General features: G+C 43.4%; 1 protein-coding gene across 1 annotated transcript; it reads right to left on the bottom strand.

Moving 5' to 3' along the window:
* Window positions 1-5,371: 5,371 nt before the first annotated feature.
* Window positions 5,372-22,067, bottom strand: EIF2S3 (eukaryotic translation initiation factor 2 subunit gamma). The gene is made up of 13 exons (XM_069946146.1): window positions 21,960-22,067; window positions 17,315-17,378; window positions 16,165-16,292; window positions 15,533-15,654; window positions 14,748-14,842; window positions 13,873-14,031; window positions 9,897-10,031; window positions 8,992-9,086; window positions 8,333-8,477; window positions 7,696-7,865; window positions 6,927-7,099; window positions 5,668-5,767; window positions 5,372-5,614 (listed from the first exon to the last, which is right to left on the bottom strand). Exons 1-12 carry the CDS (start codon window positions 22,026-22,028, stop codon window positions 5,704-5,706), a joined length of 1,419 nt encoding a protein of 472 aa, XP_069802247.1. The 5' UTR covers window positions 22,029-22,067; the 3' UTR covers window positions 5,372-5,614; window positions 5,668-5,703.
* Between the last annotated feature and the right edge of the window lie 81 nt (window positions 22,068-22,148).

Genomic DNA, 22,148 nt, shown 5'->3' with positions numbered 1-22,148 from the left:
GAAGGCATGAGATTGGGCTACAAGTCAGACATCCAGCTACAGGTGTTCCATTTACCTCACACCATCGCTGTTAAAAGGCCCTATTATATGGAACGACTATTGGGCAAAAAATCCTTCTATCGTTTAAATTTAAACGATAATTGTTTTGTGTAAATGCAGGCAACAAGAAATCATTCATGTGTTGTTGATTTTGGACTGACACCAAGATCATTAGTCGTTGGCTAATTTTTCGCTGTAATTCCACATTTGTTCGCTGTAATTCCACATTCGTTGCCTAATCGTTCAGTGTAATTCCACATCGTTCGTTCAGTTGCTGGGATCAGATGGAGTAAACGATCATAGTAACGATTGTAACTAACGACTATCGTTCTGTGTAATACGGTGAACAATTTAAAGTAGCTCTTGTTTGCTAATTGTTTAAAATCACTTTATTTAGTAAGACCCAAAGGCTATCATGGGCTAGAGCAGGGATGGGGAACCTTTGGCGCTCCAGCTGTTGCAAAACTACAACTCCCATCATGCCTGGAGAGGACATGATGGGAATTGTATTTTTGTAGCAGCTGGAGGGTCGAAGGTTCCCCATCCCTGGTGCAGAGCAAGATGGCAACTGAGGCTGGAATAGAAGCCTATCCTCTTCAGTGATTAGTCCCCCTTTTGTCTTGGACACAATGATAGCCAGAGATTGGGCTGGAGGCCATGTGGGCAATAAATATGTCTATTGTTCCTGATATTGCCATACCTCCATGACTTTTCAATGTTGAGGAGTATAGAATAGGCATGGAAATTCTGCAACAAATCTTATGAACTTATGATTGAGCTAGACCATGGGTCTCCAAACTTCGGCCCTCCAGCTGTTGCAATACTACATTTCCCATCATGTCTGGACAGCAAAATCCAAATCTTTAGCTGTCCGGGCATGATGGGAATTGTGGTTTTGCAATAGCTGGAGGACCACAGTTTGGAAAACCATGAGCTAGACAGTTGGCAACAAAACATGCTGGAAAATAGGCAACTTTAACATAGACATAAACATCAACAGAGATTTTAGGGCTATATACTTGTTTTTTTTTAGCTTTAAGTATAGCTGAAATAGCAGTTTCCAGTAAGTAACCAGCAGTGGATAGCAGAAGAAAAAATTATGATTACTTGAAAAGCAATGACACTAATGCTGGGTTTACACGAAACGATAATTGGCCCGATCATACGATTAACGATGTCCGAGTAACGATTTTTTTTTCTCATAACGATCAGTGTTTAGACAGTACGATATATCGTACGGAAAAATTATTTTGCGATCGTTTTGCTATCGCGCACCCACAGCCTGGCCCCCCACTTATCCGCAGCCCGGACCCACGGTCAACCGCAGCCCCCCGCGCCGCCCTGATCGTCACCCCATGTGGCGATCAGAGCGGCGGGGGTGGCGATCGAGCCGGCGCAGGGGCTACGGATGAGCGGGGGGCCGGGCTGCGAGCAGGGGGCGGCCGGACTTTCGCGCGACAACCGTTTACACGGAACGATCAGCGAATTTTTTGCGAACGACGATTTAAGAACAAGATAAAAGATCAAAATGAACGATTTCTCGCTCGTCGTTCGATCGTTCGCTGCGTCTACGCGTACGATTATCGTTCGAATTCGATCGTTATCGTGCAAATTTGAACGATAATCGTTCCGTGTAAACCCAGCATAACCCTGAGGCATCAATCATCTAGTTCCATATGGTTACTATAGAAACAGTATGGTAAATACCAGGACAATTACAGACATAAATAGTGTATGTTTACAAATACATCAACATGCATCAGATATCATTATAGCTGCACAGTAGCCGAGAATACAGCCTGGATTCTATTTCTGATAAAAATATTGATTTGATTATATGACAATCAAGATTCCTATACAAGTCACTCCCGTTGAATAGCTGAACTAATTCTAGAACCACTTCAAGTGGACTTTAATTTTATTATTGAATTCAATAGGCAAAATCCACAATAAAACCCCACTATATTAGCAATATAAACGGATACACTGCAGGCCAATGACTGCACATAAAAAAATTTTTTCACAAGATGTGAAAAAGATTTCTTATAATCTTATTCACATCACTGGTAGCATATAATCTGCTGCTGAAGACCCGCAGTGTATTTGACCCATGTGAAAGTAGAATACAAGGCTATTAATAAGTAGTACGTGTGTAAAAAAAAAAAAAAATGTACAAACAATGGGCATTCCACCCTGAATGGCCATTGTTTAATGCTACCCGACTCCAGAATTAATTATCATGATCATTAATTCCAGCCATAGGTAGTGTTAACCAATGGTCGTTTGCGGTGGAATGGCCATTGTTTGTACAGCGTGTGAACATGGCCTAGTTCTGTATACATCATCTGTAAAACATTTGAAGCTAAGGCATTCCCAGCAAACACACTTACACCTTAGATCACACCGCAGGCTTGTTCAAACAGGTGACTTAGGGTGTGTGATGTTTTGAAGTAAGGAGATGTGACAAGTCCTGGGTATGAGGAGTCTGTAAGAGGCATGGGAAGACCAGAGATGGGGTGTAGATTGGCGTCTAAAGATTAATGAGAAAATGTAAACAAGAAAACAATATGGACTTTTTTTTTTTTAGGTTAGGAGATTAAATCGTATTTTCTTTGTAGAGATTTGCAAGTGGATGGACTGGTAAAAAGGGGTGGCATTACAGTGAACAAGAGGAGACCAGGGTGACTGCAAATAATGGTGTTAATAAATCTTTGGGATTTGTGATGTTTTCAGTTCAGTTGACCTGGGGACGGGCCCACACTTTTGTGCATACTAGACTCATCTAAACTGGTCTGTATCACCATCCATACAGATGAGCTTGAGCCATAGGCTGTATCCTTTAATTAAGCCTTTAAAAAAAAAAATCTAAATGTGTTGAAAATTGCTCTATCCTGATCCTTATTATGCTTTTATTTTTATGAGGTGTCATTTTTGTGCCATGATCTGTACATGCAACTTTTTGATTATTTTTTATTACAATATTTCCGGATTTGATGTGACCAAAAATCTGCAATTTTGCGTTGCCAAGACACAGCCCGGGAAGTATAACAGATCGCATGGTGAGAACCTGATCTGGAACTAGACCACCACAAAAGGGTACAAAATTCCCGGAAGCACCATAAACTGCAACATGCCTCCGTCTAATTCATTTAGTCTCCTGGTTCACCTGCTCCCTAGCAACAACACCCTCCCCCCCTTCCCCAGGAGAAGAAGATCATGTGGCCTGGTGTAAAAGATACCCCCATACATGCATCATCGATGTAAGCAGGGCCCGTTTCTAGGTGTCAGCTCTGTTCCTCCACATAAACAGCTTAAGCAAATATTGTCAGAGAAGGGGCGGGGAGATGCCAGAGAGAGGGTGAAGGAAAGAAGTGCAGAGCTCCGCCCTCCTGACAGGAAGAAGGGATCAGTTGCTGACTCTGCACCTGCGTTGACCCTTACCGCAGGACACCTATACAGACAGTGCTTGTAACTTTGTCAGCAGTGGGAGGGGTGCCCAGCCAACATCTAGCCTTCTATTTACTAACATGGGTGCCCTTTCTGCAGCACCGCTAGCATGCTACATGAACCCCATATGCAAACAAGCTGTACTTTGTACAGAAGACAACTTATCATACTAGAGTCCCTAGGGATGGAAACATGCAGAAGCTGACAGAGACCTGCAGGGAGTTTGTGTCTGTGGGGTATATAGTGGGTGAAAGAAGACATCAAGACTGTGTGTCGCGTAGACTTCAGGGAGATGAAGTCTTAAAGTGTTGCACAGTCATAGGAGCAAGAGGGGTACTGAGCGGGCAGCAAAGTATGGTACATTATGGGTACATTTTAGAAAGTTTTTTTGGTAATCCAAGGCTAGCAGGAGTTCCCCTTTAAGGGGTGCACAAGCCAAAAAGACAGAAATGGCTGCACATTGCACCCATGGTTGACACGAAAGCTTGTTCAGCTACATTAAAAACCAACATCAGAAGTTAGTATATAATTTGATGAAACCATATTGCCTCATGTACCAACGTGCAGATCTCTGATACACGAGTCCCTAACCAAAATACATCACTGTACCGGTCAGCGAACACAGTCCCCCTTTAAGGGAATTGCATCCTACATATGCTCTAATAGTCAGAATGTCTAAAGATGAACTATGCTCCTCTCCTATTGTCAGTGGTAGATCCAGTGCTATCTGCTTCCAGCTTTATAACAGGATGGGTTACCTTTCATATGCAGATTTACTTTTTAATTTGAAAGTAGTCAAAAGAGACACAGCAGAGTATGGAAAAGGTGTTTTTTTTTTTTTTTCTCCACCCATCTATTTTAAAAGTATATCCATGTGGTCGCCAATCTGTGATGCAAAGAAGCTGGACCTGCATTTATGCAGTTTGTTTTGCTGGCCGGGCTCCATAGACTGTACCTCATGGTCTGTGTGCATTGTCTGTGACTGTGCATAGCAAATCCACAGGTCATCTGTGATCACGGATTGTGCACTACTGTCTTAAAGCTGTGTGGACAAGACCTTATTTTAGATCAAGAGAATGTTAAAGGGGAACTCTGGACAGCCTTGTGGAAAAAACAAACAAACCCATAATGCGAAGGTCTTACCCATGTTCTTCCATGACACTCTTCATGAGGTTTCATACTAGTCCCGCTCTGATGCAGTTTTCTGCCTGTTCAATATCTCTTGCTATTCCTCTTCCCCTGCACTGCTATCAGACTACATTTTCTGGTAGTCTTTACGGTGCACGCTGAAGCTTCTCCCACCCAGTTTTCCCCTGCACTTACTACTGCATCAAGGCTTTACTTTCTGGATAAAATGGTGATGTCACGACCCGACTCCCAGAGCTGTGCGGGCTGTGGCTGCTGGAGAGGATGATGGCAGAGGGATGCTCTGTGTCCCTCCAGTGCCCTGTGTCCCTCAGTGTCCCCCTGCCATCATCCTCTCCAGCAGCCACAGCCCGCACAGCTCTGGGAGTCGGGTCGTGACATCACCATTTTATCCAGGAAGTGAAGCCTTGATGTAGTAGTAAGTGCAGGGGAAAAAGCACTTTATAAACATTTCCTGTAATAAGTGTATATTGGTGATTTGTATAACTTTTGGGGGGCAATACAATACTTTAATAAAAATTTTCACCCGGACTACTTCTTTAAATTGAGCCACAAAATATATTTGTTCAGACACCCACAGACTCCTTGTGCACAATAGTGGATCCCTGGGGTTACGAACAACCTTGTTTAGTGAACTACATTCTAATATCCAGCCACTGAAGCATTTCCAGCCATTTGACACCAATACAACAAAGTTAGTTAAAACAAACAAACCCCAAAACAAAAAAAATAAAGCAGCTGGTCTTTTGAAGTTTATTCTGAGGACATAAATTCATTGGTGAAATAAGTCCTGAGGGCTTCAACCACCTTAGGCAGAATGAAGAAAATGGTATTATACTTTGTAACAAAAGCATACAATTTTATGTGTTACACAGCAGGCGATCTCTGGACAGCATCAAGTGTTCTTGTGTCACAACCGGCTTAGTTATAAATTAGAAATTGGGGCCTGTAAATAGACTTCTGGCATATGAAGAGTTAATTTATCCAGGTAGGAAGCACTTGCTGAATAAATATAAAGCAAGTGTTTCTTTTTTTTTTTTTCTTAAAAACATTTTAGCAGCATCAGGGTGTCTAGTCGTCATCTACTGTTGGCTTTATTGTCACTCCTCTTCTTATCTGACCCCAGCCAATCAACCTGCAGAAAAAGAAGATTTAATACAATGTACACACAAGGAAAGGAAAATAAGACTAAAACAGTAAGAATATCCAGAGATGTCCTCATGGTACTGGCCTGTACCAAGCTGCAAATAAAGTATAGCAAAGGCCAGCTATGCTCAGGGCTACCTGCCAGGAAGGACTTCACATGAACAGCACTGCTGTAACGCATGCTGACCACTACACAGAGTGGTTTGTCAATCTAGCCCTTACACATTTACCTGTGTTTTAGGCCTTAAAATTGTATTTATTAAGCTCCTGGGGCTGCAAAGAACATAAAAACCCCACACTACGCTAACATTCTCCCTCCTGTGATATCTTTGGGTACCTTGCTGAACGCTCTTGCCTGCTACTTCCACGACACACTCTTCTCAGCAGTGACAGCCCGCTCAGCCAATCACTGGTGTGATCTTTCACTTCAGCCAGTGATTGGCTGTGTGGGCTGTCCGTGCCGAGAAGTGTCTGTCTTAGAAGTAGCATGCAGAGCATTTAGCAGGGGACTCAAAGACATCACAGAAGGACCTGCGGTGGGGGAGCATGGTGAGTATTTTTTTTTTTTTTATTATTATTATTATTATTTTTTCGGTAGCTCCAGAATTATGTAACAACTCTTAATGTCTGAAATACCATACACAGCTCATTAGTGTTTAGAGCACAAGCTGCTGAGCATGTCTGCCCCCTCTTGAAAACAACAGGGGTCTCAACACCTGGATCCCCACTGATACAAACTTTTGACATGTTGCTATGACTTGTCAGAAATTTGTTTAAACGATAGTTAAACTTTCAAATTAAATCATTACTGTAACTTAAATTAACTTCTGATATGTGGCACATGCCTGGCCAAGACCGATACTATAGCAGTAGCTGGTAGTTTTCCACAATCAGTCTGCAGTCTATGTTGCTTACCTCACAGAACTGCCTAGCTTGAATACAACTGTATCAATTTTCTAGCTAAAAACAACTGGAAATGTTTCACTATCTGGGAAGAATGCAGCCCTGTAACTGCATTATCAGACACACTGCTACTTTTGTTTGCTTGAATGGGGCTTAGCTGTGGTATCAAACAAAGCCAGGTTCACTTAAAGGCCTACAAAAGCTCCAAGCTCTGTTAACCAAAGTAAATGCAATAAACTACTTACCGCCAATGTTTCTCAACTCTCCTGCTAAGAGCGATTTTCTCTCCTACTTCTGTGCACACTGGATTTGTGAGCACGATTTTTCCTAAATCAGCTTTTACAGCACTTACACGACCTCCGGTGGACAGAGAACCAATGTTGACCATCAGAACTTCATTCTTGGACAATTTTTGAACCTGAAACACAAAAGATGCACTTTTCTCAGAAAGGAAGGTATTTATGTGTAATCTGATTTTATTGGCAACCATGCAAAAACAACAGATACAAATCAAATAACGTGCAATAATCTGCGACCTGCAAGTCGCATGGCGTCCGGTTTACTATTATAATAAAAGAACATGAGTATAGAAGCTAACAATTATACCATAATGCCGCTAGAGGTGCCTAAAGACACCAAAAGAAGCAATATCAACAATAGAAACGTAAAAAATGCAGGCATAAAAGCGAGGTTAAAGAAGGACAAGAGAGAGAAGAGCCAGAATTAGAGAGTCACAGCCAGTCTGACTTGTCAGCCAAAGAAACTCAGTCACCGGATGTCAGAGGCTCGCGAATAAGAGCGAGAAACTCCTCTGAATCCATGAACAAACGCCACAGAAACAACACTTTCAAATTTGTCAGATCTATCATGGGCCTCAGCCACAAGTTCCTCCATTCTACCAAGGTCTCTGAGTTCACCCATCCATTCTGCCAGGGTAGGTACCAGGGAAGTTTTCGAAAGGAAGGTATTTAGTGCAGAAATGATTTCCATTTAGTTCTTGTGCTAAACCCTTACCTTTGCAGCCTTCTTATCTCCTTCTGTACGTACTCCCAGGAGACGTCGTAGGAGAAAGTAAGAGATTTCCAATTCTGTGAATATTTCAGGCAATGCCCCAACTGCACCCAATACCTGCCCAACCATACGATCAGCACGACACAAAGTTGGGTCAATCTTGGTGCCAACACCTGCACAAACATAGAAAGATGGGGTATGATTTAAACTACACAATATAAAATCATATACAATGCTGGTAATTGGTCAATCACTAGAAATTTCTGCCACAGCAGACAGACCATTGGGTTTACTGACTGAAAATCTATTGTTAAGCCACCTGGCTTCCTCCTTCAGCTCCTATTGTGTACTGACTAAGCCTCTGTGATGTAAGGTCCAAACACTGCAGATGCTGAGAATATTGAACAACATGGGCAGGTCAAAAAGATGAGATACCACAGACGTTTGGCATTTACACTGGTCAGAAAGTATATTTTATGCACATTTATTACAAATACTATTATTTTAGTTTTTGGGGGTAGAGGGTCTATTTGGGGGGCAAGATCCCTTTAATCTTTCTGTGTTTTCAATATTTATTACATCACCCATTAAGGAGAACTGAGAAAAGGCTATTGCTAGCTATACCAATAGTGCCTCTTACCAATAAGGCCTCCGGGAGCAGCATATTGAAGGTCATTGTGCTCGGCAAAGAGAGACACAATTTTAGAAAAGATAGGCTTGCACATGAGCTTTCCTTCACTGTCTTTAGAAACTATGCCAGGGCGTACCTCTATTTCTTGACCAACCTGAGAATTAACACAAAAAAACAAAAACTTGAGCACAGACCACATTATCACACCATGTTATAATGAGGAGAATAAAAATAATTTTTTTTCCAAATGCCAATGTTCCAAAGGTCTATTTACAGTGTGTAAAGTGTTAGTGTGGTCATAGCTTTATAAATTATATCACAATATGTCACCAGCAAAAAAATTGAAAAAAGATAAACAGATTTTTTCACTTTCAAATTGCTGTTTCTATGCTTTTGTTTTTTTTAATAGGTTTATGTCATTTAGAGCTTTATAAATAGCCAGAATGGAAGTAGCCAGAAGCCACAGGTAAGGAGGGCTTGAGTTCTGAGACCTCTCCATACACTCTTCACGCAAATGGTTCATATGCCCATTTGTGGGAAAGAGCAAAAATGAACAATTTTCTGGCATGTCAAATAACTATGTGTAGCTCCAAGCATTAACTATGTCAAATAACTATGTGTAGCTCCCAGCACTAATAATTGCTGTTTTAGCTAACCAATAGCCATACCTTTAATACACCTTTTAGAATACTGCCTCCAGCTACACCTCCTTTCAGATCATCAACCTCACATCCCGGCTTGTTGACGTCAAAAGATCTAATAACTGAGAAAACACAAAACGTTATTTTAGTGGTTTAGATCAATTATTTCACAAAATCCAGTACTTCACTTTATAGTGAATTTGCAAAATGTTTAACCACAAGTGGATGTGTAATTTAGTGAACAGCTGTATAAAAAAAAAAAAAAAAAAAAAAAAAAAAAAAAAGGTATGCAGACACATTTTAGACATATTACTGTAGAGGTTGGGAATCAGACCATTTTATGCATTAATTTAAAGACAATTGGTAAATGGCTTCTGGAATACGGTCAGAAAAAAATTAGATTAACAAACTGCTGCATGCTTGGCCCGACCTGGCATGGGCTGTTTGTGGTACACAAGAAAAAAATTTGCTCTGCAGAGCGAGTAACTGGGAGCCTGCTTAAACAATATGCCATTCTATGTCATCTCAGGCAATAAGTAAATGATGAAGTCAGGGAGCCAGACTAAACTCTGTTGCTTTCCTTAGTGATTCATTTTGTGGGAAGTTTTAACTTAAAGAAACCGGTCATCACATTTATGCTGCATGAACCATGATCATCAGGGCTGTATTACCAGCCTTGATCGATAGATCCCTCCTTGTACCCATACTTAGAGAGATCAATACTGGTGGTTCAGGCAATAAAAAGTATCAGAGGTTGCCTTTAAAGAGCAAGCGAAAAAAAGATGAAAACACAACACTTCTGATGTTTTCCAACTCTGGGTTTGCGAGGAGGGCAAGTATAGTTCTTTATCCTAACGGCACCCTGAGCACAGTTAGATTGACAGAAAAAAAGTCTTTGGAATACTACTGCAAGGATGAGGTAGCTTACTTACCAATAAGTCTCGGCTCAGAGGTGAAGTCTCTCAGAGGCACTGGGATTTTCTTAACAATATATTCACACACAACTTCAATGTTATACTTTAGTTGGGCAGAGATTGGAATGATAGGTGCACCCTCAGCAACTGTACCTGTTGTAAAAACAAACAGTACATCAGTCTCAAAAGTAGAAGATTAGGAAACATTGAATTATAATATGTCACCTGGTATTAAAAAAAAAAAAAAAAGACTCATGAAGACAACAGCCCTCCATATGCTTTATTACAGCAAACAAGCATTGCAGAAGGAACTTCCCCACTCTATGAGCAGGAAAGGAGGACTGCTCTATATAAGCACCTAGCACTGTGGCAGACTCTTGCAGTCCGTGTTTAACATGAGCTGCTCCCACCTTATACTGCATTACTTCTGTAGGGGCTTTTTCAGGAGAAATGCTCGACTTGCCACAATTTTTCCTGTCATAAATCAGCTGTATTCCACTGAAACTTGGAATAGCATTAGCTGATTTAAAAGGGAAAGTCACTGGTGAGACAACTCCTTTAAAATATGGCTTCTTAAAGCGACTGTGTATCCAGCAACCCACACCACCCTACAAACCGCTAGTAGGTCATTTCTCATCTGGTTCACCGAGATCTATCAGGCTTTCTGCCAGGAAAATGCACTGCTGATAATATCAGGCGGTTATACTATAATTTACAGGCTCCATGTGAGGGGGGCGCCCGGGCCTTGTTCTCACTCGACGCTGCCAAAGCCTTTGACAGCGTCAAATGGGAATACCTCTGGTGCGTATTTTCATGTATGGGTTTCGGCCCTAATTACATTTTTATGGATAAAGTTGCTGTACTCGGCACAATTGGCTCGTCTCCGAGTGAATGGTCTTCTATCCGAGTCCTTTCCCTTACATCGGGGAACTAGACAGGGGTGTCCCTTATCCCCCTTTCTTTTTGCCCTGGCGATAGAGCCGCTGGCCTGTTTGGTCCGAGCCTCGGATGATATAGTTGGGTTCAGACATGGCGACATGGAGGATCGTATAGCATTATATGCTATTGTTCCTAGGGGATATTCATCGCTCTTTGTCGCCTGTCATAAACCTTATAGGTACATTTGGAAAATATTCCGGTTTACTGATTAATTGGGACAAGTCGCCACTGTTACCCCTGGATCCCCTTCCTAACCAGCTACGAGTGGGTGGCGTCTCCGTCCCTATAGTGTCTCAATTTCGGTATTTGGGCATTCAGATAGTCTCGGATGTCTCTAAATACCTCTCTCTTGTTCCCCTTATTAACAAAATCTGCCCAGAAAATTTAATTATGGCGTAAACTTCCTCTTTCGGTGGCGGGCAGGGCCAACCTGATTAAAATGATTTTGATGCCGCAACTCCTCTATATTCTACATAATGCGCCGGTCTGGGTGCCTATGGTGCATTTTAAGCGTATTCAGTCCCTGTTCAGAGAGCTTATATGGGATGGAAAGACACCTAGAATTAGGTTGGACACATTGCAGCGGGGAAAGGATAGAGGTGGCCTAGCTGTCCCTAACCCATATCTATATTACCTTGCCGCACAATTTCAGCAGCTTCGGGGTTGGGGTGGATCGGAATATATGGCCCCTACAGGACTACTCTTTCAACAATTGTCTGGAGGCAGAGTCCCGATATATCTGATGGAGATCGCATCTCAGACCAGGCCCTCAGACGTACCGATTCTACTGCCCATGCTGCGTAAAGTCTGGGCACAGATAAAATGCTTTTTAGAGTGTGGACAATATACTAAGTACACTCCGCTGTGGCGCAATCCTGGGTTCCCGCATCTGCTAGAATTGGATGGAGCTTTGTTTTGGGAACAGAAGAGCTTAAATGCTCTCTCGCAGCTATTTCATGGGGGAGCCTTCAAGTCCTTCGCCCAATTTGAGGAGGATTTTAATTTACCGCACTCGTCTTTTTTTAGATATCTACAGTTGCGCCACGCTATTGAGACACAATTCGGTAGATCTCTTCCGAACATAACCTCTCATTTCCTCTTAGACACGGTGTTAACTGCCTCAGATTCTAAAGGTATGATTACTCTTATCTTATCTTGGACTCTTATGTCCAGTAGACCTCTGACGATCAAGGAGCAGTGGGAGATGGATGTGGGTCCCATAACGGATGACCAATGGTCTACTGTTTTAGCTATGACGCCTAAACTGGCGATTTCCAAGGCACACAGACTCTCCCAGTTGTTCCTGGTCCATAGAGTGTACAGGACCCCTTTGTTCCTTTTTAAAATAGGCGTCCGCGCAGACTCAAACTGCCCCCGGTGCGGCATGGGAGATGCCCACATTATCCACCTTATGTGGAGTTGTGTGGAGTTGGAGAATTACTGGCGGGAGGTGGTGGCTCTAATAAGACGTGTCTTTGGGATTGCAATACCTTTGGAACCGCTGAAATGTGTCCTGGGTCTGATAAGTGAGGACGACGAGCCCTCGGGTATAGAACTGGCGATTAGTAGAATCCTTTACCAAGCCCGTAAATTAATAGCCAAACACTGGATACAACCTACCGCACCTACAGTTGCGGAACTAATTGCCAAACTTAATAGCATTATCTGCCTGGAAAAGGGGGTATACAAAAAAAGGAAAGCTATGAAGAAGTTTGAGTCTGTGTGGGGGCCTTGGATAGACGCCCCTGGTGTTTCTTCTAGACTCCTTCGAAGGAATCAGTTTGAGGCCTTTCTCCTTGCTGACCAGCAGGATAATTTTGCTAGGAGATGTGGTGACTCTGACTAATGTGGATCACCTTTTTCATATGTCTTTAGGAGAGTGTTAGAAGGCAAATATACCAGCGTCTTCTATTTTCGTTTTTTCCCTACTTCCTTTTTTCTTTCAGTTTATTTTATCTGCTGCTAGATGAGCACGGCTGGGGGACGCCCCTTGATAATACCCTATCCATGTGGACCTGCATTAGAAGCTTGGTTTTCCTTACTTGTCTTGGCTACCTACATAATTAATTGTTATATGCATATTCCTTTTGTTTGGGGGGGGGGGGGGGGGGGGTCGGGAGAAAATAGAACACTGTTTGTGTTTGTAACAAAAACTTTGTTTCAATAAAAAAGATCTGATTTAAAAAAAACAAAAAAAAACAAACGCTAGTAACATCCGTTTGATCAGAGTAAATCCTTAATGGTCATGTCTTTTAAGATGCGCCTGGTGCCTTGGTTAGAGCAAAAAATGATCTTGTAAACTTGCAGCACTGTGTCATACTGGTGTGGCCTAGAGCAGGGATGGAAAACCTTCGGCCCTCCAGCTGTTGCAAAACTACAATTACTATCATGCCTGGGCAGCCCAAGCTTTAGCTGTCCAGGCATGATGGGAAATATAGTTTTGAAACAGCCTGAGGGCTGAAGGTTCCCCATGTCTGGCCTACAGTGTCTTTGCCCCAGGTCTGCGACGCTTCTCCTTTCTTTCTCTGCACCCTATACATCATTAGGAACTTACCTGGGCAGAATTTCTATTCATCACCTGTCTAAACAGTGCATGTGCCATAGCGACACAGATGCACTGTTTAGATGAGCAATGAATAGAAATCCTGCATGTGGGTGTTCCTAATGATGAGGAGAGTGGGGAGGAAGGAAGGAGAGGCATCAAAGACCTGGGGCAAAGACACTCTAGGCCTTGGCAGTATGACACAGTGCTGCAAGTTTAAAAGACAATTTTTTGCTCTAACCAAGGCACCAGGCGCATTTTAAGAGACACCACTAGTAAAGATTTACTCTCAATAAGCAGATGGTACTAGCGGTTTAGTTGGTGGATACAGAGTCGCTTTAAGATTTTATTATATCCATTCTTTACCTACATCCATATTATTTTTAGGACTTCTATAAGGTTTTAACTATTGGAAAGTTGCTAAGACTGGAACGTGTAAAGAAAGATGAACTATAACACAGATTAGGTACTAACATAGTAAGTAACCTGCCAGTTTGCCACTGCTTCACTCACCTTGTACAAATGCAAGGATCTGCTCATATTGTTCCTTGGCTTGACTTTCTTTTACCAAATCAATCTTATTTTGTAAAATAAGGATGTGCTTTAGCTTCATGATTTCAATGGCAGCCAGATGTTCAGAGGTCTGGGGCTGAGGACACGATTCATTGCCAGCTGGAAAAAAGTAAAACCAGACGAGATTAGGCAACAAAAGAGCTCCAGTGTGTGTTACAGAATATATATTATTATATATACACACATACATTTATACACACACGTTTCTATTTTCATTCCAGTTTCAGTTTAGTGGCATTACAGAACTATCAGGTCTATTTTTTTTTCCTTTACTAGTATATGATTTGTTCCCCTCATTTTGGCTCTGTTTGGAACTGAACCTCTTCTAATATCAAGTAAATGGAAAACTTTGGGTCAATTAAAAAAAAAAAAAAAAAAGGAAATGCATCAGCATAAAATTGTTCCCAACCAATATTGGCATAGGGAGCAGCATTCCAGATCACCAAACGTATCCCTCGTTCTAGTTCTACAATCTATCCCTCAAATCTTTTTAACAACAGCCATAAAAAAAACACATGCAATCTTATATAATCTTTAGGCCGCATTCACACACCCGTAGTGCGGTCCGCGGACCACACTACCGTATGTGCATCTGTAGTTCTCTGTTCACACATTACCCCAGCGATCCGTGCCGCAAAAAAACAGTCCACATTACAACATGTCCATTTTTTTTTTACGCCATGGATCACGGCCCCGTATACATGTACAGACGTGTGAATGGGGCCATAATATAACATTGGTTTCATGTTCTGTCCACAATTGCGGACAGAACAACGGATGTGTGAATTAGGCCTTAGTGATATGTACAAACTCACCTATCAATAACAAGGCAGCATCCATAACGGCTGCGCCGTTCAGCATAGTGGCCATCAAAATATCGTGACCCGGGCAATCCACAAAAGACACATGTCTGGAACACAAGTATAGGAGGAATTTAAAAAGTGCACATGAAATACAGATTTGATTGATACCAGATATTTGCAGATAAAATCTTTATAACTAATTGCCCTATTTGATCTACTCTACCTACCTGGATCACCAACACACACACACACACACACAGTTATAACAGCCATGAACACTACTTTTTAGTGACTGCCAAGAATCCTTTCTACGGTGGTCACAGTATTTACTGAAAGCTATAAACAGTCTGTGTTTCCACTAACATAAAGGCAAAAAAAAAAAAAAAAAGCCCAAAAATAATTCCCAACGTAAATTTTACTATAAAGTTCTACATGTACAAGTTCTTAGTCATACTAAATAATAGCATAGGGCACTACTGTGTGTACAATGCACACCTTTTCATTAATCCTACCATGCTTAACCATGTAAACATAGGGGGCAGTAGTGTGCAGTGCAGTAAAACTAATTGCAAAGTTGCTTGCATTTTGCCAGTTTGGAGCTGCTATTAGCCATGTGTTTCTTTTTGTTTTTACAGGTGGAATGTTTAAGAAAAAAGTTCACTATATCATGTGAATGCAACTTTACAGCTAAATATCTATCTTTAGCATTTTCTAATTTAGGCCAACAACTCTCTAATACCATATGAATTTACTTCCAATATACCATATGAATTTACTTCCAATAAACAGATACTGACCTGACCAACTTAAAGTTGCCCTTGGTGTTAGGTATGTCTGTAGGAAATTCATCAGGGGTACTGCTGCCACAGGAACGATAGCATTCAGGGCGGGAACAGCTGGGGTCATCAAGTTTGTAGATCTGTAATGCCAGCAGTTGTTAGCGACAATGCATGTCAGCAATGAGATACTGCCAACTTATTTTTTTTCCATTGGTATCATTGTAAACTTAGAAGTGAACAAACAGATCAGTGCAAATAAGCAGCAAACCTTCTGTTTACATTGGAAAAGATAGAAATCACAGAATGATGCCTTTTTATTCAAAAATAAAAATTATATGACTATCTGCTTCTGCAAGGCTTTTTACTAGAGATAAGCAAATCTATAGTAAGATCTGCCAAACCTAATTTTAGCTCAGCGTAGACTTGTGTAAAAGCCATTCCGTTTTCTAAAGTGTTCCGCTTCCCAAGAGAAGTCTGGACGGGAGTGGCAGAATCTGCTGGAAGTTCTCCATGCGGATTCCGTAGTGAGCACCTAACGTAAGGCTGGAACAGCCCAATACGCATTAAATAGTTGGTCAGTGCCACTCACATCAGTGGGTTTAGCCACCATTCAGCTCATGTGCCTGGTCTCCTTTAGTATATACACTGACCTTAGCATTGGCATATCCCAGCTTGATGGTAATATTCCTTTCAAGTTCATTCTTAAATCGAACAGTGTGCACACCAGAAATCGCTTTTACTACGGTTGATTTTCCATGGGCTACGTGTCCAATGGTACCTAAAATAAATAACAAAGGTCAAAAACCTCGCACAATAGGTTTTTTTGTACGCTAATAAAACACAAATATACAGCATGAGCATAACATGTGTTCGGATGAAACAAGAGTTAAAGGTCATCCAGTGAAAATATTTTTGTTTTAAAAAAGATTATATATATATATATATATATATATATATATATATATATATATATTTGTAATTTACTTCTATTTAAAAATCTCAAGTCCCATACTTATCAGCTGCTGTGTGTCCTGCAGGAAATGTTTTCTTTTCAGTCTGACACAGAGCTCTCTGCTGACATCTGTGTCTGAGACAGGAACTGTCCAAAGCAGCAGCAAATACCAACACAAAACCTCTAATACTCTGGACAGAAATGTCAGCAGAGAGCACTGTGTCAGAAACTTGAAGTAAGTTACAAATCTATAAATTTTTCTGAAACCAGTTGATCTGAAAAAAAACAAAAAACAAACAAACATTTTTGCTGGCTAAGCCCTTTAAGTTCATTCAGGGGGGTTTCCAGGGAAAAATGACTGATGGACCACTGACAGCTGATGGGGGTGAGTAGAGAAGAGCGAACCGGGTTCGGGTCCATCCGAACCCGAACTTTCGGTATTTGATTAGCTGGGGCTGCTGAACTTGGATAAAGCTCTAAGGTTGTCTGGAAAACATGGATACAGCCAATGACTATATCCATGTTTTCCACATAGCCTTAGGGCTTTATCCAACTTCAGCAGCCACCGCTAATCAAATGCCGAACGATCGGGTTTGGATGCTCAAGGTTCTCTCATCTCTAGTGGTGTGTCAAAACCTGGCACCCCCACTGATCTGAATAGCTGTAGAACCCAGATGTAAATAATGTCTGGGAGGCGGACGCCTCGTTTCTGTACATTGTGTAGTGGCAGCATTGGGTTACCGCACTGCAGCAGCTCTCTGCTCATCCATCTGTGCTATGAATCATTTTTCCCCCAGTAATGCTCTTGAAGAACAAGGATATACTAATATCTGTGTGTTGTATATTACCTATATTAATGGTGGCTTGTCTGCTGATGATCTCTGGTGAAAGAGGAGTCAACTTGGAGACATCCTGTAAGAGTAAGAAGTATTCATAATATCAAATGTCTCTATACAGGAATATATATTATATAGTAAATACATACACACTATTCCTCCACTGTTACCCTATCGCCAAGCTCTAACATAAGGACTGAGACCTGGGTCCCTATGACACTATCCTTTATGTCCACAATCTGTATACAGTGGTGCCTTGGATTACGAGCATAATTCGTTCTGGGACCGTGCTTGTAATCCAAATCCACTCTTACACCAAAGCACATTTTCCTATAAGAAATCCTTGAAATGTAGACAATTGGTTCCACACCCCAAAAATTATTTTATATTCTGAACAACATGTAAAACTAATGAAACAAACATTCAGAAACAGCTGAATATAATATGTGATATTATAAGTTACTGCACAGTATAGCCAAGCAGCATATGTATCATGTATAGTAAGTGCATAAACCTGAAAAACAGCAGCGGTTTGTAGATACAGGATGGAACTGCAGATCCCCATAATGCAGTAGTGTAATATAACAGGCTAGGGAAGGGTGTGTGTTTAGCATGGATCAATCAGGAAGTGAGAATCACAGAGCTGTGCAGGAGGAGAGAGACAGAAACTCTATACAGAAGTGTAAATGGCTGAGTAAGTGCAGGCACATTCTAGAAGCAGTGTGTATAGCGGAGTGTGAGTGCAGGCACATTACAGCAGAAATGGAGAGGATGGAAAACACAAGGACTGACAGACACTGCAGGGAGCATGAAGGAATGAGCAGGACATATGTGGGCACATACATGCAGCACACTCTCTCCGGGGAGACAGGGGTTACAGCTATGAAGAGATTACCCCCACTGTCTCCTGATGTAAGCCCCTGAAGTGGATCTGCTATGATTTGGAAGGTGAGGGAGACTTCCTGGGTCAGAGTACAGTGCTTTAGACCATGCTATGGAGACTATGCCCCTTCCCCACTCCCCCTCCCACACAGTACAGGGAGCTCCTAAACCAAAGCAATGCTCTTAAACAGAGTAACAATTTTGAAAAACTGAGCTCTTCTTGCAAAACACTCTTAATCCAAGTTACTCTTAAACCAAGGTACCACTGTATGTGTTTCTACTGCCAAAGCCCCATGCAGTAGGAAAGTAGTATTTAATGCGTGCAGAGCTTCTTCAGTTTGGTCCTGCAAATGTTAGTCGGGGATAATAACAGGCAGCCATGATCACACTGCTGCCTGTCATTAACCCCTAAAGACTGATCTATAGCAATCCCAGTGTTTAAAGGGGTTGTCCGGCGATAAAAAATTATTCACAGAATAACACACATTACAAAGTTATACAACTTTGTAATGTATGTTATGTCTGTGAATGGCCCCCTTCCCCGTGTTTCCCCCCACCCACGCTAGACCCGGAAGTGTGGTGCATTATACTCACCGCATCTCGTGTCGTCCACGGTCTCCGATCGTCAGCAGTGACGTCTTCTTCGGGAGGCCAGCGGATCTTCCCGAGTGCCGGCCGCCCTCTGCAGCGTCATCCGAAGCTCAGCCGCGATTGGCTGAGCATAACTGTGCTCAGTCAATCGCGGCTGAGCAGCTGATGACGTGGCCGCGTCATCAGCCGCTCAGCCGCGATTGGCTGAGCACAGTTATGCTCAGCCAATCGCGGCTGAGCTTCGGATGACGCTGCAGAGGGTGGCCGGCACTCGGGAAGATCCGCCGGCCTCCCGAAGAAGACGTCACTGCTGACGATCGGAGACCGTGGACGACACGAGATGCGGTGAGTATAATGCACCCCACTTCCGGGTCTAGCGTGGGTGGGGGGAAACACGGGGAAGGGGGCCATTCACAGACATAACATACATTACAAAGTTGTATAACTTTGTAATGTGTGTTATTCTGTGAATAATTTTTTATCGCCGGACAACCCCTTTAAGAGAGTCAGTGACAGGAGAAGTACCTGTCATTGACTGATTGGGACCCTTGCGGCGGAATCACTGTCCCTCACAGGCAGGTTTATAATACTTATCTCCGATCTGTTCGATCGGTAATCTTCTCATAAAGTCTGCCTCAGGCTGACTCCATGTGCAGATCACCGATAATACTGATCTATGATTTTCAGACTGATTTAGAAACATTAAATGAGTTCAAGATTAGAAAAACATGGCTGCTTTTTCCCAAGAAACAATGCGAATGAATTAGAGTGAACTGAGCCGCGGACCACATGCTGTACACATGGCTGTATTTATAACTAAGGAGCCAGGGTACCGATACAGATATCAGCAAGGGGTACGGAGAAAAGGGGACAACCTCTAACTCCAACATACGCGATCTTGTCATGGCCGACAGAAGGGTGCAGTTAGCTATGTTTTCTGCTGCCTGAACAGCATCCGGACATATACATTTTCTACACAACTGATGTTGATGGCAACAAGACCCAACTGTATAGCTAAACTTTCAGTATCTGCCTAACATGAACGGCAAATTGCTGTGTCCGATATATAAGACCAGCTTACGACTCTCTGCTGTCTGGGCATGATGGGCATAGTTTTGCAACAGCTGGAGGGTCACAGGTTGGGGACTACTTTATTATGTTGTGTTTACACAAAGATTTATCTGACAGATTTTTGAATCCATAGCCAGGAAAAGACTAAACAGGGAACAGGTCTTAAAGGAAAGCCTAGCATTTCTCCTCTTCTCAAATCCGTTCCTGGCTTTGACTTAAAAAAATCTGTCAGATAAATCTCTCTATAAGACTTGCATCAGGGCCTTAGCCATCACATTTGGACGATGCCCGATCTCGGCAGTCACTGATATCACCGCTCCCTCTGCTAATGGTTCTAGTACAGTGAGAGGTGATAGCAAACACTGCTGGCTGTGTAGAGGCCACACACAGCAATCGCATGAGCATCCCCCCTCCCCCAAGTACTGTATATAAGAATAAATAGTACATGGGAAAACAGGACAGTGCTCAGTGTAGTGCTGTGCAGCAGCCCTACAACACACAGCAGGGGATCAGGAACTGAAAGGCTCAGAGCCCTGCAGTTCCCAACACAAATGTTGATGGCAGCGTCATCCCTTACTGCTGCCAGTCATTGGAAGAGATTATGTACGTAAGAAATATATCTTTACAATACAAATAATTATAACTTTATTAAAGCAATTTATTAGCAAAAAAAACCCTTTTTTGCTTAGTCTCCGGAGTACCCCTTTAATGCACACTGGTCTGATTTATCAGGAATAGAGATGAGCGAACTTACAGTAGTATCAGATTTGTGCAAGCCCGAATGTTAGACATTTGAACCCCGCTCCCTAAAGAAGATTCATGCAGCCTTAGGTCTGCCTGCAAAGCATGGATACAGCCATAGATCCATCTTCTACCAGGCAGCAGGATTCAAATGCTGAAATGCTTGCACAAACCTGAACTTACTGTAAGTTCGCTCATCACCAATCCTTAGCATTTAGCAGATGTTTAACCTCCAGGACGACACGACTGCAAAGTTGTGGATGCCATGGTGGTCAAGAGCAGCTCAAACGGTGTGTGGAAGAGCTAGGAATGGCTCTATATTCTGACACTGTGATGAGACATGTGGGGCCCACCTTGTGTCTGTGATTCGGCACCGCGTCAGGGGGAAGGCCAGCGGAGGGGCACCGCGTCAGGGGGAAGGCCAGCGGAGGGGCACCGCGTCAGGGGGAAGGCCAGCGGAGGGGCACCGCGTCAGGGGGAAGGCCAGCGGAGGGGCACCGCGTCAGGGGGAAGGCCAGCGGAGGGGCACCGCGTCAGGGGGAAGGCCAGCGGAGGGGCACCGCGTCAGGGGGAAGGCCAGCGGAGGGGCACCGCGTCAGGGGGAAGGCCAGCGGAGGGGCACCGCGTCAGGGGGAAGGCCAGCGGAGGGGCACCGCGTCAGGGGGAAGGCCAGCGGAGGGGCACCGCGTCAGGGGGAAGGCCAGCGGAGGGGCACCGCGTCAGGGGGAAGGCCAGCGGAGGGGCACCGCGTCAGGGGGAAGGCCAGCGGAGGCGCACCGCGTCAGGGGGAAGGCCAGCGGAGGCGCACCGCGTCAGGGCCAGCGGAAGCGCACCCTGTCAGGGGGAAGGCCAGCGGAGGCGTACCGCGTCAGGGGGAAGGCCAGCGGAGGCGCACCATGTTCCATCCTGTGCCCTGTATATGTGCTGCATGCATCATTTCTGTGCTCCAATGATACCACGCAGATCCCTGGACATATGTGACCGTGGACTTAGAGGATGATCCCTACTGATGAGTCATGGGTGGATGATGTTACTAATAAGTCATAGACTAAACCAATGTCATACTCCCCACTACCTATCCATCAGTATAATGACTGTACCACGTCCATCTCCTCCCCCAGACTCACTCATGTACCAGGCCCATCCACAGACCTGTGAGGCCCCATGTAACCAGCTGACGATGGTGCTCACCTATAGGCCACCATATGCCCAGGCCTGGGGGCTCCATGCTGGGCCTGCACATGAGATAACGCCCGGCGGCAGGCACGCTGCAGTCATGTGTCCCTCAGCAGCAGCACACCCCAGCACCACCACCACACTCAGCCCCACACACTCGGCGGACACTACAAGTCCACAGTACAAGAAAACTCACCAGAGTAGCCAGATCCTGCCTAGATAAATGTGGCTGCCCCAGAGTCACTCCCGGCTCGTCGCCCGCCATCTTGCTGAAGAGGAAGTCACTGGTAGACTACAGGCAATCCCACAATGCTCACTGAGCTTACTTCCGGTACGAGCTGCGTTCCAGGCCTCCAAATAGCTTTGGATAAACGCCCTTTCCAAG

The sequence above is a fragment of the Dendropsophus ebraccatus genome, chromosome 11 (genome assembly GCF_027789765.1).
Source record: "Dendropsophus ebraccatus isolate aDenEbr1 chromosome 11, aDenEbr1.pat, whole genome shotgun sequence".
Lineage (NCBI taxonomy): Eukaryota > Metazoa > Chordata > Amphibia > Anura > Hylidae > Dendropsophus > Dendropsophus ebraccatus.
The sequence above is the reverse complement of the archived record's forward strand: the minus strand, read 5'-3'. Positions and strand labels throughout refer to the sequence as shown.

What these genes read in the sequence shown, in the direction of transcription:
- EIF2S3 (XM_069946146.1), bottom strand. Translation starts at nt 22,028, where the DNA reads ATGGCGGGCGACGAGCCGGGAGTGACTCTGGGGCAGCCACATTTATCT. An exon ending in GGCAGGATCTGGCTACTCTG is followed by an intron (nt 17,379 to 21,959) that starts GTGAGTTTTCTT and finishes TTACTCTTACAG; the next exon opens with GATGTCTCCAAGTTGACTCC. An exon ending in GAGATAAGAAGGCTGCAAAG is followed by an intron (nt 7,100 to 7,695) that starts GTAAGGGTTTAG and finishes TTTGTGTTTCAG; the next exon opens with GTTCAAAAATTGTCCAAGAA.